This window comes from Haematobia irritans, chromosome 4 (genome assembly GCF_050003625.1).
Source record: "Haematobia irritans isolate KBUSLIRL chromosome 4, ASM5000362v1, whole genome shotgun sequence".
NCBI lineage: Eukaryota > Metazoa > Arthropoda > Insecta > Diptera > Muscidae > Haematobia > Haematobia irritans.
The window spans coordinates 194241669-194259212 of NC_134400.1; the positions used below are offsets into that span (position 1 = coordinate 194241669).

The 17544-nt window shown below is 23.7% G+C and overlaps 1 protein-coding gene and 1 pseudogene across 1 annotated transcript; both read right to left on the reverse strand.

The window, feature by feature from the left end:
• Nucleotides 1–1287: 1287 nt before the first annotated feature.
• LOC142235928 (uncharacterized) lies at nucleotides 1288–17032 on the reverse strand (annotated as a pseudogene).
• LOC142235071 (uncharacterized) lies at nucleotides 9293–9897 on the reverse strand. The gene is made up of 2 exons (XM_075306299.1): nucleotides 9776–9897; nucleotides 9293–9711 (listed from the first exon to the last, which is right to left on the reverse strand). Exons 1-2 carry the CDS (start codon nucleotides 9785–9787, stop codon nucleotides 9352–9354), a joined length of 372 nt encoding a protein of 123 aa, XP_075162414.1. The 5' UTR covers nucleotides 9788–9897; the 3' UTR covers nucleotides 9293–9351.
• Nucleotides 17033–17544: the final 512 nt, after the last annotated feature.

Below are 17544 nucleotides of genomic sequence, written 5' to 3' on the forward strand. Positions count from 1 at the left end.
TATATGTATCGCCCGATTTAGACAAATGGGGTAACGTTGCGCGTTTTCACAAACGGATCGTCACCAAATTTGGAAGAAAGTAATCTGCATCACCCTTGATGTCTGCGAAATTTCGGTTCGCAAATCGGTTCAGATTTAGATATAGCTCTTATCATATATATATATATATATATATATATATATATATATATATATTATATATATATATATATATATATATATATATATATATATATATATATATATATATATATATATATATATATATATATATATATATATATATATATATATATATATATATATATATATATATATATATATATACATATATATATATATATATATATATACATATATATATATATATATATATATATTATATATATATATATATATATATATATATATATATATATATATATATATATATATATATATATATATATATATATATATAAATATATATATATATATATATATATATATATATATATATATATATATATATATATATATATATATTATATATATATATATATATATATATATATATATATATATATATACATATATATATATATATATATATATATATAACACCCGATTTTTCTAAATTTGGATATAAAACCCTTATTTATCAACCGATAGTACTCAAAGTTGGCTAAATCTAATCTTCTATAGCACTAACTATATGTACAAAATTTCATCGAAATCGGTTCAGATTTACATATAGCTCCCATATATATGTAAAGCCTGATTTTCCCAAACTTGGACATATACGATAACCCTTATTTATTAACTGACCTTACTCAAAGTTGGCTAGACCCAGTCCTCTATAGCACTAACTGTATGTGCAAAATTTCATCGAAATCGGTTCAGATGTAGATATAGCTCCCATATATGTATCGCCCAATTTTTAAAAATTTGCCCAATAACCATATGTTTGACCATAAAGGTCTTACCAAAATTTAGCACACGGTCATCTTCTGTGGTTTCAATGAAAAATATCAAATAAAGGGTGGTTTGACAAGTATTTAAAGTCATCATTTGAAGCTAAAGAATTGGTATCATCTTGTAAACGTCTATTGATGACATTTTTGCTATAACGGACTCTTAGTTTCCCTTTTATAGAAGTGAAGAAAAGTTCAAAAGTCAAAAATGTCGGAATTATCATCAAATTATACAATCAGTTACGATTTGCTGGTACTGGCTACTTTGGCATGAATTATGGCCTTCAAACGGCCATCATTCAATTAATTTTGTGATTGAATAAAAAAATCTGAATTAATTTTTAAACAAATCTTTATTTAAATCACAAAAACATAACATCACAAATATAGCCGAGGTAACTCTACTGAGTAACAAAATCCTAATGGATGGTTGTATAGGCAACTGGTGAGGAGACAACAGTTTTCACCAAAGGAGCTGCATGAACTACAGGACTAGCAGCATAGGCATGATGGACCACTGGAGCAGCAGCATACGTATGGACCAAAGGAGCAGCAGCAGTATATGTGGTGTGAACTACAGGAGCGTGAGCCACAGTCTTAACAACGGGAGCAGCGGCAGCATAAGTTTGAACCACTGGAGCAACAGCTACTTTTCTCTCCAAATTGGTGAAACTTTGATGGGTAATTGCTGATGAAGCACTGTTGTCAACATAAGCAGTTTTAGCTAAAAACAGCTGCTGGTTGGACAATGCTATGGGTCTGGGCAATGAAACCAGGAGCAGCAGAAGCACAAGCTACGAAAGCAAGGATGACAATGAAACGGAACATTTTGAATGAAATTTGGGGAGAATTTGCTGGATTACTCAATGGAGAATGATATTCAACTGATGACATTACCCTGGCAGCTCAATGATTTTATAGTAAATCTGGCCAAAATGATAAGAACATAAGTGGCTCTACTATACTATGCGTTGCGCATGCGTAAAAGCCATTAACAGGTTTTTCTTGGGCATGTACAAAGCAGACATATAGACAGACAGATAGGTGAACCATGGGTAATCACTTCAATAGCTAAATGCATTGCTCTTCTTTCGTTTTCTTCATTATTCAATAACAAAATTTGTTTTGTAGCCCTTTTGAAAAATACATATAGCAAAAGCCTCTCAGCAGCAGCAAACACAAAACATGAGTTGACATTTTTGTCGGGGGCGATGAATTAAAAAAAAAATGAAACCAAATCTATTTTAAGAATAAATACTTTGCCGGATGTTTTCAATCTGACAATTAGAATTATGTACGTCCACAACAGATATGAAAAGACCACACAAAAGCGGATTTGTTTTTAGCTATTTTGGCAAAGTAAACTATTTGAAATAAATTGTAAATGATAAAGCGAAAATTGAATTTAATCAATAATGTTGGTGGTCCGAAGTTCATATACGTCCAAAATGCTTCATTGCCTAAATGGATTCTTGTAACAATGGTAGATTCAATAAATAAAATACAAACTTGAAAAACCCAAAAATTAGGAGTCAAAGGTGCATTTATCTTAAACGGTTTTAGATGAATTGAAAAAGTTTAAACTTAATTGTAGAAGGTTACATTTGTGATTTTATTTCTATAATAAATGCTTGTAAATTTTTTCTCTATAGAAACCTTTGTCAGATTTTTTTGTATAGAACATTTTGTCAAAATTTTATTTCTACAGAAAATTTTGTCAAAATTTTATTTCTACAGAAAATTTTGTCAACATTTTGTCAAAAATTTATTTCTATAGAAAATTTTGTAAAAATTTTATTTCTACCGAAAATTGTGTCAAAATTTAATTTCTATCGAAAATGTTATTTCTATAGAAAATTTTGTAAAAATTTTATTTATATAGAAAATTTTGTAAAAATTTTATTTATATAGAAACAAAATTTTCTATATAAATAAAATTTTGTAAAAATTTTCTATATAAATAAAATTTTATTTATATAGAAAATTTTATCAAAATTTTATTTCTATGGAAAATTTTGTCTAGATTTTATTCATATAGAAAATTTTGTTAACATTTTTTGTCAAAATTTTGTTTCTATAGAAAAATTTGTAAAAATATTATAACTGAAAAAAATGTTGTAAAAATTGTATTACTCAACCAAATTTTGTCAAAATTTTATTTCTATAGAAATTTGCAAAAATTTTATTTCAACAGAAAATTTTGTCAAAATTTTATTTCTATAGAAAATTTTGTCAAAATTTTATTTCTATAGAAAATTTTGTCAAAATTTTATTTCTATAGAAAATTTTGTCAAAATTTTATTTCTATAGAAAATTTTGTCAAAATTTTATTTCTATAGAAAATTTTGTCAGAATTTTATTTCTATAGAAAATTTTGTCAAAATTTTATTTCTATAGAAAATTTTGTCTAGAGAAAATATGAAAATTATTTCCATAGAAACTTTTGTCAAAATTTTATTCCTATAGAAAATTTTCTCAAAATTTTAATTCTATAGAAAATTTTCTCAAAATTATATTTCTATAGAAAATTTTCTCAAATTTTTTTTTCTACAAAAAATTTTCTCTAAATTTTAATTCTGTTTTGTCAAAATTTTATTTCTATAGAAAATTTTGTCTAGAGAAAATATGAAAATTATTTCCATAGAAACTTTTGTCAAAATTTTAATTCTATAGAAAATTTTATCAAAAGTTTATTTATATAGAAAAATTTCTCAAAATTTTATTTCTATAGAAAATTTTCTCAAAATTTTATTTCTACAGAAAATTTTGTCAAAATATTTTTATTCTAGAAATTTTTGTAAAAATTTTGTTTCTTTAGAAAATTTTGTTTAAATTTTGAACTTCTATAGAAAATTTTGTCACAACTGTTACTCTAGAAAATTTTGTCAAAATTGTATTTCTAGAAATTTTTGCCAAAAATTTTATTACTCCAGAAAATTTTGTCAATATTTTATTTCTATAGAAAATTTTGTCAACATTTTATTTGTAAATGTTAAAAATGTTTTTTCTATAGAAAATTTTTTCAAAATTTTATTTCTATGAAAATTTTGTCAAAATTTTGTTTCTCTAAAAAATTTTGTCAAAAGTGTTTTATTTCTATTGAAGATTTTGTTAAATTGTATTTCTATAGAAGATTTTGTCAAATTGTATTTCTATAGAATATTTTATTAAAATTTTAGTTTTATAGAAAATTTTGTAAAAATTTTATTACTCTATAAAATTTTGCCAATATTTGGTTGCTATAAAAAATTGGTCAAAATTGTATTTCTACCGAAAATTTTGTCAAACTTTTATTTTTATACAAAATTTTGTCAAAATTTTGTTACTCTAGAAAATGTTTTAAAAACTTTATTTCTATAGAAAATTTATTACTCTGGAAAATTTTGTTAAAATTTTATTTCTATCGAAAATTTTGTCAAAATTTTATTTCTATTGAAAATTTTGTCTAGAGAAAATTTGAAAATTATTTCCATAGAAACTTTTGTCAAAATTTTATTTCTATAGAAATTTTTTTCAAAATTTTATTTCTATAGAAAACTTTCTCAAAATTTTAATTCTATAGAAAATTTTATAAAAATTTTATTTATATAGAAAAATTTCTCAAAATTTTATTTCTATAGAAAATTTTCTCAAAATTTTATTTCTACAGAAAATTTTCTCAAAATATTTTTATTCTAGAAATTTTTGTAAAAATTTTGTTTCTTTAGAAAATTTTGTTTAAATTTTGAACTTCTATAGAAAAGTTTGTCACAACTGTTACTCTAGAAAATTTTGTGAAAATTTTATTTCTAGAAATTTTTGCCAAAAATGTTATTACTCCAGAAAATTTTGTCAATATTTGATTTCTACAGAAAATTTTGTCAACATTTTATTTGTAAATGTTAAAAATGTTTTTTCTATGGAAAATTTTTGTCAAAATTTTATTTCTATGAAAATTTTGTCAAAATTTTGTTTCTCTAAAAAAATTTGTCAAAATTGTTTTATTTCTATTGAAGATTTTGTTAAATTGTATTTTTATAGAAGATTTTGTCAAATTGTATTTCTATAGAATATTTTATTAAAATTTTAGTTTTATAGAAAATTTTGTCAAAATTTTATTACTCTAGAAAATTTTGCCAATATTTGGTTGCTATAAAAAATTGGTCAAAATTGTATTTCTATCGAAAATTTAGTCAAACTTTTATTTTTATACAAAATTTTGTCAAAATTTTGTTACTCTCGAAAATGTTTTAAAAACTTTATTTCTATAGAAAATTTATTACTCTGGAAAATTTTGTTAAAATTTTATTTCTATAGAAAATTTTGTCAAAATTTTATTTCTATTGAAAATTTTGTCTAGAGAAAATTTGAAAATTATTTCCATAGAAACTTTTGTCAAAATTTTATTTCTATAGAAAATTTTCTCAAAATTTTAATTCTATAGAAAATTTTCTCAAAATTTTAATTCTATAGAAAATTTTCTCAAAATTTTATTTATATAGAAAAATTTCTCAAAATTTTATTTCTATAGAAAATTTTCTCAAAATTTTATTTCTACAGAAAATTTTCTCAAAACTTTAATTCTGTAGAATATTTTCTCAAAATTTTAATTCTGTAGAAAATTTTCTCAAAATTTTATTATTCCAGAAATTTTTGTAAAAATTTTGATTCTTTAGAAAATTTTGTCTAAATTTTGAACTTCTATAGAAAATTTTGTCACAACTGTTACTCCAGAAAATTTTGTCAATATTTGATTTCTATAGAAAATTTTGTCAACATTTTATTTGTAACTGTTAAAAATGTTTTTTCTATAGAAATTTTTTTCAAAATATTATTTCTATGAAAATTTTGTCAAAATTTTGTTTCTCTAAAACATGTTGTCAAAAGTGTTTTATTTCTATTGAAGATTTTGTTAAATTGTATTTCTATAGAAGATTTTGTCAAATTGTATATCTATAGAACATTTTATTAAAATTTTATTTTTATAGAAAATTTTGTCAAAATTTTATTCCTATAGAAAATTTTGTCAAAATTTTATTTCTACAGAAAATGTTGTCAAAAATTTATTTCTCTATAAAATTTTGTAAAAATTTTATTTCTATAGAAAATTTCGTAAATTTTTATTTGTGTAGAAAATTTTGCGAAAATTTTATTTCTATAGAAAATTTTATTTCTATACAAAATTTTATTTCTATACAAAATGTTGTCAAAATTTATTTCTGTAGAAAATTTCGTCAAAATTTTATTTCTATAGAAAATTTGGTCAAAATTGTATTTCTACCGAAATTTTTGTCAAACTTTTATATACAAAATTTTGTTACTCGAGAAAATCTTTTAAAAACTTTATTTCTATAGAAAATTTATTACTCTGGAAAATTTTGTCAAAATTTTATTTCTATAGAAAATTTTGCCAAATTTTTATTTTTATAGAATATTTTGTCTAGATTTTTTTCCTATAAAAAATTTTGTTAACATTGTTTTTTTCTATAGAACGTATTGTCAATTTTTTTTTCTATAGAAAAATTTGTCAAAACATTATAACTCTAAAAAATGTTGTTCAAAATGTATTACCCCAACAAATGTTGTCAAAATTTTATTTCTATAGAAATTTGCGAAAATTTTATTTCTACAGAAAATTTTGTCAAAATTTTACATCTACAGAAAATTTTGTCAAAATTTTATTTCTATAGAAAATTTTGTCAAAATAAAAAATTTCTATAGAAAATTTTGTCTATAGAAAATTTGATCAAAATATTATTTCCATAGAAACTTTTGTCAAAATTTTATACAATTTTGTCTAAATTGAACTTCTATAGAAAGTTTTGTCAAAACGGTTACTCTAGAAAATTTTTCAAAATTGTATTTCTATAGACATTTTTGCCAAAATTTTTATTACTCCAGAAAATTTTATAAAAATTTTATTTCAATATTTGATTTCTATAGAAAATTTTGTCAACATTTTATTTGTAAATGTTAAAAATGTTTTTTCTTTAGAAAATTTTTTCAAAATTTTATTTCTATGAAAATTTTGTCAAAATTTTGTTTCTCTAAAAAATTTTGTCAAAATTGTTTTATTTCTATTGAAGATTTTGTTAAATTGAATTTCTATAGAAGATTTTGTCAAATTGTATTTCTATAGAATATTTTATTAAAATTTTATTTTTATAGAAAATTTTGTCAAAATTTTATTCCTATAGAAAATTTTGTCGAAATTTTATTTCAATAGAAAATTTTGTAAAAATTTTATTTCTCTATAAAATTTTGTAAAAATTTCATTTCTATAGAAAATTTCGTAAATTTTTATTTGTGTAGAAAAATTTTGCGAAAATTTTATTTCTATAGAAAATTTTATTTCTATAGAAAATTTTATTTCTATACAAAATTTTATTTCTATACAAAATGTTGTCAAAATTTATTTCTGTAGAAAATTTCGTCAAAATTTTATTTCTATAGAAAATTTGGTCAAAATTGTATTTCTACCGAAAATTTTGTCAAACTTTTATATACAAAATTTTGTTACTCGAGAAAATCTTTTAAAAACTTTATTTCTATAGAAAATTTATTACTCTGGAAAATTTTGTCAAAATTTTGTTTCTATAGAAAATTTTGCCAAATTTTTATTTTTATAGAATATTTTGTCTAGATTTTTTTCCTATAAAAAATTTTGTTAACATTGTTTTTTTTCTATAGAACGTATTGTCAAAATTTTATTTCTATAGAAAAATTTGTCAAAACATTATAACTCTAAAAAATGTTGTTCAAAATGTATTACCCCAACAAATGTTGTCAAATTTTTATTTCTATAGAAATTTGCGAAAATTTTATTTCTACATAAAATTTTGTCAAAATTTTACGTCTATAGGAAATTTTGTCAAACATTTATTTCTGTGGAAAATTTTGTCAAAATAAAAATTTTCTATAGAAAGTTTTGTTTATAGAAAATTTGGTCAAAATATTATTTCCTTAGAAACTTTTGTTAAAATTTTATTCCTATAGAAAATTTTGTCAAAATTTTAGTTCTATTGAAAATTTTTTCAAAATTTTAGTTTTTTAGAAAATTTTCTCAAAATTTTATTTCTACAGAAAATTTTGTCAAAATTTTGTTTCTACAGAAAATTTTGTCAAATTTTATTATTCTAGAAATTGTTGTCAAAATTTTGTTTCTTTAGAAAATTTTGTCTAAATTGAACTTCTATAGAAAGTTTTGTCAATACTGTTACTCTAGAAAATTTTGTCAAAATTGTATTTCTATAGAAATTTTTGTCAAAAATTTTATTACTCCAGAAAATTTTATCAAAATTTTATTTCAACAGAAAATTTTGTCAATATTTTATTTCTATAGACAATTTTGTCAAAATTTTATTTCTATAGAAAATTTTGTCAAATTTTTATTTGTATAGAAAATTTTGTCAAAATTTTATTTCTATAGAAAAATTTGTCAACATTTTTTTTTCTATAGAAAATTTTGTCTAAATGTTTTTTCTATAGAAAATTTTGTCAAAATTTTATTCCTATGAAAATTTTGTCAAAATTGTGTTACTCTAAAAAATTTTGTCAAAACTGTATATCTGTAGAAAATTTATTACTCTGGAAACTTAATAAATATTTATTTCTATAGAAAATTTTGTCAAATTTTATTTCTATAGAAAATTTGACCAAATTTTATTTTTATAGGAAATTTTATTTCTATAGAAAATATTGTCAAAATCTTATTTCTATAGAATTTTGTCAAAATTTTGTCAAAATTTTATTTCTGTAGAAAATTTCGTCAAAAATTTGTTACTCTAGAAAATTTTGTCACAATTGTAATTCTATTGAAAAATTTTGAAAAACTTTATTTCTATAGATAATTTTTTTTTTCAAAATTTTATTACTCTAGAGTATGTCAATATTATTTTTAATCTAGAAAATTTTGTCAAAAATTTTATTTCTGTTAAACATGTTGCCAAAATCTTATTTCTATAGAAAATTTTGTCAAGATTTTATTTCTATAGAAAATTTTTTAAAAATTTTATTTCTATAGAACATTTTTTAAAAATATTATTTCTATTGAAAAATTTTTTCAAAATTTTATTTTGATAGACAATTTTGTCAAAAATTTTATTTCTATAGAAAATTTTGTCAAAATCGTATTTCTATAAAATTGATGTACATCTTAGTTGGAGAGGAATATTTTTCAAAATCTACCAAAATATCAAGAATTCTACCAATCTACCAAAGTGTAAAAAATCTACCATTTGTTGTTTGGGAGGAAAAATTTTGTTTTTGCGTGTAGAATAATGTTTTAAAAAATATTTTTCTATCCCCCGATATGTGGCATATCACCTTCATAAAAAAATGTTTAGTTCTACGAGTAACAAGAATTCAGATTTTATTTAACACATCAAATATCACAACAAAATTTGTTCGCTATTCATAATTAATGGAAGCTTGTATAGGCAACTGGAACAGTCTTAACCAATGGAGCTGAGTGCACGACAGGAGTAGCAGCATAAGTATGGACCAAAGGTGAGCTGTAGGTTTTGACAACTGGTGCAGCGGCATACGAATGAACAACAGGAGTGGCAATGGTTTTAACTACAGGAGCAGCTGCATAGGTATGGACCACAGGAGACGAGTACGTCTTCAAAACTGGAGCAGCAGCATAGGTATGAACTACAGGTGAGGCAATAGTTTTGACCACAGGAGCTGTATACACGGCTGGCTGGACAATGGAATGGGTTTGAGCAATCAAGCCAGGTGCAGCTTGAGCTACAGCCAATAAAGCCAAGAGAGGAGTCTAAATAATGGAAAATATATTTATTTTAAGGAAACTTATCTTATATATCATGCAAGTGACTTACGAATTTGAACATTTTCGGTTTGGATTGAATTGAAAGCTTGCAGGAGCTATGAGTTAACTGATGATGTCTGAGCTATCACCCATTCTTTTTATAAGATCTACCTTTTGGGTATTTCATTTCCGCTGTTATTTTTTTTATGCTGAGGAATTCATAGACAAAGATGACCGGTTTGTATGATTTTCATTTTGACCAAATATCCACAATGGCATGAAAAGAGACAATAGGGTAAATATTTAACAAATCTGCTTTGCAATGAGCAGTAATTAGGGTAATTATTCTCAAAAACTAGCCACTATTTCTTACATTCAAAAAAGTGAATTCTAAATGGCACTAAAGACAATTTAATTCTATTTTAGTTCATGGAATTATTATGTTTTGAGAAAGTTTTCTTGATTTAAATAATTTTTTGCATACGTCAGTTAAATTATCTAAAGAAGCGGAAAATATTATAAACGTCCGTCCGTCTGTCTGGTGAAGTCACCCTAACTTCCGATCAAAACAAGCTATCCACTTGAAACTTGACACCAGTAATTATTATTGCCGTACATCGAAAGGTATTACAAATGTACCAATTTGGACCACATTTAGATATAGCCCCATATAAACCGATTTTGCTTCCCAGCAAACAAATTCTTCCAAAAAATAGTTTAGATCACGGTTAACACAGTTTTTAGAATTCTACCAAAAATTATAGATTTTTTTACTGTTTGGTACATTGGTAGAATTGGTTCTGTTTTGGTAGATTTTGCAAACAAAGAGGAACTTCACAAATTTTCTATAGAAACAAAATTTAAACCAAAATGTGTATCCAAATAAACTGTTGACAACATTTTCTAGAGTAATAACATTTTGACGAAAGTTTCTATAAAAATACAATTTTGAAAAAATTTTCTATACAAATAAAATCATGACAAAATTTTCCTTCGACATAAAATTTTGACAAAATTTTCTATAGGAATAAAATTTTGACAAAATTGTTTATAGAAATAAAATTTTGACTTAATTTTCTATAGAAATAAAATTTTGACAAAATTGTCTATAGAAATAAAATTTTGACTAAATTTTCTATAGAAATAAAATCTTCAGAAAAATAAAATCTTCAGAAATTTTTCTATAACAATAAAATTTTCAGAAATTATTTTACAGAAATAAAATCCTTTTTCGGAGGGTTCAAGTGTGGTTCACTTTGGGTTTAATGAACTGCCTGAATTTATTCTGATAATTGGTTGATAGTTTTGCTGCAAGTAGAGAATGCTGATGAGGAATGTGGTAATTCCGAAACGTGCGTCCATCGAACCATCTTGCAGTCTATAGGGCTTTGCCCAAATAAATTTGACAAACATTCTTTTCCTATGGTTGGTTAAGCTACTCTTGTAGTATAGTCAACACAATGGTTTTAAAGCTGAGATCAAAACAACAAATAGAATTGAAGTAGAAAACAACAATAAAAACTAAACACGAAATAGAATGTTGACAAAATTTTCTATAGAATGACCCGAAAATACCTCTAGATTTCCAATTTCAGACAAATTGGATAAAAACTACGATTTCTATAAGCCCAAGACCCCAAATCGGGAGGTCGTTTTATATTGGGACCATACCAAAACATGGACCGATACTCACAATTTTTGGTCCTACAATACCTCTAGATTTCCAATTTCAGGTAAATTGAATAAAAACTGCGGTTTCTATAAGCCCAAGAAGTTATACCAAACTATGGACCGATACTCACCATTTTCGGCACATCCCTTTATGGTCCTAAAATACCTCTAGATTTCCAATTTCAGACAAATTGGATAAAAACTACGGTTTCTATAAGCCCAAGACCCCAAATCGGGAGATCGGTCTATATGGGGGCTATACCAAAATATGGACCGATACTCACCATTTTCGGCACACCTCTTTATGGTCCTAAAATACCTCTAGATTTCTAATGTCAGACAAATTGGATAAAAACTACGGTTTCTATAAGCCCAAGACCCCAAATAGGGAGGTCGGTTTATATGGGGACTATATCAAAACATGGACCGATATAGCCCATCTTCGAACTTGACCTGCACGAGTTTGTGCAAAATTTCAGCACGATTGCTTCATTATTGAAGACTGTAGCGTGATTACAACAGACAGACGTACAGACGGACATCGTTATATCGTCTTAGAATTTCTCCCTGATCAAAAATATATATACTTTATACAGTCGGAAATCGATATTTCGATGTGTTACAAACGGAATGACAAACTTATTATACCCCCGTCAGCATGGTGACGGGGGTATAATGGTGGTGGGTATAAAAATACAATGTTGACAAAATTTTCTATAGAAATAAAATGTTGACAAAATTGTCTATAGAAATAAAATTTTGACAAAGTTTTCTATAGAAATAAAATCTTCAGAAAAAGAAAATTTTCCGAAATTTTTCTATAGAAATAAAATTTTCAGAAATTGTTTTACAGAAATAAAATCTACAGAAAATTTTCTATGGAAATAAAATTTTGAGAAAATTTTCTATACAAATACAATTTTCAGAAAATTTTCTATAGAAATAAAATCTTTGGAAAATTTTCTATAGAAATAAAATCTTCAGAAAATTTTCTATAGAAATAAAATCTTCAGAAAAATAAAATTTTCCGAAATTTTTCTATAGAAATAAAAATTTCAGAAATTGTTTTACAGAAATAAAATCTACAGAAAATTTTCTATGAAAATAAAATTTTGAGAAAATTTTCTATAGAAATACAATTTTCAGAAAATTTTCTACAGAAGTAAAATCTTTGGAAATTTTTCTATAGAAATAAAATCTTCGGAAAATTTTCTATAGAAATAAAATCTTCGGAAAATTTTCTATAGAAATAAAATCTTCAGAAAAATAAAATTGTCCGAAATTTTTCTATAGAAATAAAATTTTCAGAAATTGTTTTACAGAAATAAAATCTACAGAAAATTTTCTATGGAAATAAAATTTTGAGAAAATTTTCTATAGAAATACAATTTTCAGAAAATTTTCTATAGAAATAAAATCTTCGGAAATTTTTCTATAGAAATAAAATCTTCAGAAAAATAAAATTTTCCGAAATTTTTCTATAGAAATAAAATTTTCAGAAATTGTTTTACAGAAATAAAATCTACAGAAAATTTTCTATGGAAATAACATTTTGAGGAAATTTTCTATAGAAATACAATTTTCAGAAAATTTTCTATAGAAATAAAATCTTTGGAAAATTTTTTATAGACATAAAATCTTGGGAAAATTTTCTATAGAAATAAATTCTTCGGAAAATTTTCTATAGAAATTTTTATATAGAAATAAAATTTTCAGAAATTGTTTTACAGAAATAAAATCTAGAGAAAATTTTCTATAGAAATAAAATTTTGAGAAAATTTTCTATAGAAATACAATTTTCAGAAAATTTTCTACAGAGAAAAACCTTTGGAAAATTTTCTATAGAAATAAAATCTTTGGAAAATTTTCTATAGAAATAAAATCTTCGGAAAATTTTCTATAGAAATAAAATCTTCAGAAAAATAAAATTTTCCGAAATTTTTCTATAGAAATAAAAATTTCAGAAATTGTTTTACAGAAATAAAATCTACAGAAAATTTTCTATGAAAATAAAATTTTGAGAAAATTTTCTATAGAAATACAATTTTCAGAAAATTTTCTACAGAAGTAAAATCTTTGGAAATTTTTCTATAGAAATAAAATCTTCGGAAAATTTTCTATAGAAATAAAATCTTCGGAAAATTTTCTATAGAAATAAAATCTTCAGAAAAATAAAATTGTCCGAAATTTTTCTATAGAAATAAAATTTTCAGAAATTGTTTTACAGAAATAAAATCTACAGAAAATTTTCTATGGAAATAAAATTTTGAGAAAATTTTCTATAGAAATACAATTTTCAGAAAATTTTCTATAGAAATAAAATCTTCGGAAATTTTTCTATAGAAATAAAATCTTCAGAAAAAGAAAATTTTCCGAAATTTTTCTATAGAAATAAAATTTTCAGAAATTGTTTTACAGAAATAAAATCTACAGAAAATTTTCTATGGAAATAAAATTTTGAGAAAATTTTCTATACAAATACAATTTTCAGAAAATTTTCTATAGAAATAAAATCTTTGGAAAATTTTCTATAGAAATAAAATCTTCGGAAAATTTTCTATAGAAATAAAATCTTCAGAAAAATAAAATTTTCCGAAATTTTTCTATAGAAATAAAAATTTCAGAAATTGTTTTACAGAAATAAAATCTACAGAAAATTTTCTATGAAAATAAAATTTTGAGAAAATTTTCTATAGAAATACAATTTTCAGAAAATTTTCTACAGAAGTAAAATCTTTGGAAATTTTTCTATAGAAATAAAATCTTCGGAAAATTTTCTATAGAAATAAAATCTTCGGAAAATTTTCTATAGAAATAAAATCTTCAGAAAAAAAAAATGTCCGAAATTTTTCTATAGAAATAAAATTTTCAGAAATTGTTTTACAGAAATAAAATCTACAGAAAATTTTCTATGGAAATAAAATTTTGAGAAAATTTTCTATAGAAATACAATTTTCAGAAAATTTCGTATAGAAATAAAATCTTCGGAAATTTTTCTATAGAAATAAAATCTTCAGAAAAATAAAATTTTCCGAAATTTTTCTATAGAAATAAAATTTTCAGAAATTGTTTTACAGAAATAAAATCTACAGAAAATTTTCTATGGAAATAACATTTTGAGGAAATTTTCTATAGAATTACAATTTTCAGAAAATTTTCTATAGAAATAAAATCTTTGGAAAACTTTCTATAGACATGAAATCTTGGTAAAATTTTCTATAGAAATAAATTCTTCGGAAAATTTTCTATAGAATTTTTTATATAGAAATAAAATTTTCAGAAATTGTTTTACAGAAATAAAATCTAGAGAAAATTTTCTATAGAAATAAAATTTTGAGAAAATTTTCTATAGAAATACAATTTTCAGAAAATTTTCTACAGAGAAAAACCTTTGGAAAATTTTCTATAGAAATAAAATCTTCGGAAAATTTGCTATAGAAATAAAATCTTCGGAAAATTTTTTATAGAAAGAAAATCTTCAGAAAAATAAAATTTTCCGAAATTTTTCTATAGAAATAAAATTTTCAGAAATTGTTTTACAGAAATAAAATCTACAGAAAATTTTCTATGGAAATAAAATTTTGAGAAAATTTTCTATAAAAATACAATTTTCAGAAAATTTTGTATAGAAATACAATTTTCAGAAAAGTTTGTATAGAAATAAAATCTTTGGAAATTTTTCTATAGAAATAAAATCTTCGGAAAATTTTCTATAGAAATAAAATCTTCGGAAAATTTTCTATAGAAATAAAATTTTCAGAAAATTTCCTATAGAAATACAATTTTCAGAAAATTTTCTATAGAAATAAAATCTTCGAAAAATTTTCTATAGAAATTTTTCTATAGAAACACAATTTTCAGAAATTGTTTTACAGATATAAAATCTACAGAAAATTTTCTATAGAAATAAAATTTTGAGAAAATTTTCTATAGAAATACAATTTTCAGAAAATTTTCTACAGAAGTAAAATCTTTGGAAAATTTTCTATAGCAATTAAATCTTCGGAAAATTTTTATATAGAAATAAAATCTTCGTAAAATTTTCAATAGAAATAAAATGTTCAGAAAATTTCCTATAGAAATACAATTTTCAGAAAATTTTCTATAGAAATAAAATCTTCGAAAAATTTTCTATAGAAATTAAATATTCGGAAAATTTTCTATAGAAATAAAATTTTCATAAAATTTCCTATAGAAATACAATTTTCAGAAAATTTTCTATAGAAATAAAATCTTCGAAAAATTTTCTATAGAAATAAAATTTTCAAAAAATTTTCTATAGAAATAAAATTTTCAAAAAATTTTCTTATAAATAAAATTTTTAGAAAATTTTCGACAGAAATAAAATTTTCAAAAAATTTTCTGTAGAAATAAAATTTTAAGAAAATTTTCTATAGAAATAAAATTTTTACAAAGTTTTCTATAGAAATAAAATTTTAAGAAAATTTTCTATAGAAATAAAATTTTTACAAAATTTTCTACGGAAACAAAATTTTCAGAAAATCTTCTATATATTAGACATAGAATTGTGACATAATTTTCTATAGCAATAAAATTTTGACAAACTCCAAATTTTGGTAGATTTTTGGCTCATTATTATTGCGATGAATTTTCTGTTAGACAGGGAAACGTTTCAGACTATGAACGAAAGATTTATTTGTCTTAATGAATTTTTTTGATTGTATCAATGAAAAACAGATAGGTCATATTTGACTGTGAATTAATACCAAAATCCTTAAAGGAAGGTCAAAGTCTTTGGATCCAAGTAAGCCTTTTTCGGAAAATATTTGAAATTAAAACGGCGATCTAAATGTATATGTAATTTCATTCAAATTTTCTATAGACATAGAATTTGGATGCAATTTCCTATAGAAAGCAAATCGAGTTGACAATTTTTTTCTATTAAAACAAATTTTTATTTCAAACATAAAATGGGCTGATACAATAAACTAAAACACTGTCAAATTTTAATGATGAACCACATGGGTAACGGGTGAGGCATGGACAACTGGTACAGAATGGACCAAGGGTGTTGCATGAACCACAGCAGGAGCAACAACAGCAGCATTTGAATGAATTTGCACATGAGATTGATGGGATACAGCATGACTGACCACTGGGACAACGGGAGCAGCATGATAGGTGTGGACCACAGGAGCAGCAGCAATTGTCTTTACAACAGGGACAACAGGTTCGACAGTTTTGACTACGGGAACAACAGGTTCAACAGTTTTGACAACGGGAACAATGGGAGCGGCGGCATGAACAGTGGTCTTGACAACGGGTGTCACTACGGGGCTAACAACAGCCTTATTGTGGACACGAGTAAAACTTTGATGAGACACTGCAGAGGGAGCACTATGGACTACGGTTCCAACTTTAGCCAACACAGGTTCCTGGACAACGGTATGATGTTCGGTAACCAATCCCGGGGCTGCCAAAGCCATGGAGACACAAGCGAAGAAAGCAACCTAAAAATAAGAGACAGATAAGAGTTAATAATCATTAGCTGAACAATGACAAAAAGGGCTAAGTCCTTTTTGTCTAAAATTCATTTCTAGGACATTTTCCTTGACTAAGAACTTACAAATTTGAACATTTTTGCAGAGGATACTATCTTTGAGAGATTTCAAAAGAAACTGATGCTTGATCTTCAGTCTCCCAAAGAATTTATACCTGTTCTCAGCACTAAAGGGAGTCATGTTGCTGCCATTGGATCGCCCATATGAACTTGAAGTTGAACGATCGATTACCATGAGTACTTGTTGTGATTATCAATTTCCAGTATTTTGGTTCAATTATTATGGGCTTGGATTAATTCTTGTAAATGTCCATAGTAGTCAAAAACAATTGGACCAATCCAAATTGAAACAAAGAACAAAAAAATCTAGACAGCAGAACTTGTTATGAAGTGATTTGACATATTTTCGAGTGCGTAACCACAGACATAGTGACTGAGGAGATTAACAAACAGAAATCAGCGATCTAAGGGCTTTAAAATGGTGTAAAGAATATTGTGATTTTTTTTGAGAAACTCTAAGTAAGACTTTCCTTTGTGAATACTTCAATTGAAAATTTTTTGCGATGGTATTTATGATTCTCACACAAAAATTTAAAAATTAAGACATTTTTAAAATGAATTAGTTTTTAAAGTATAAAGTTGTAGGG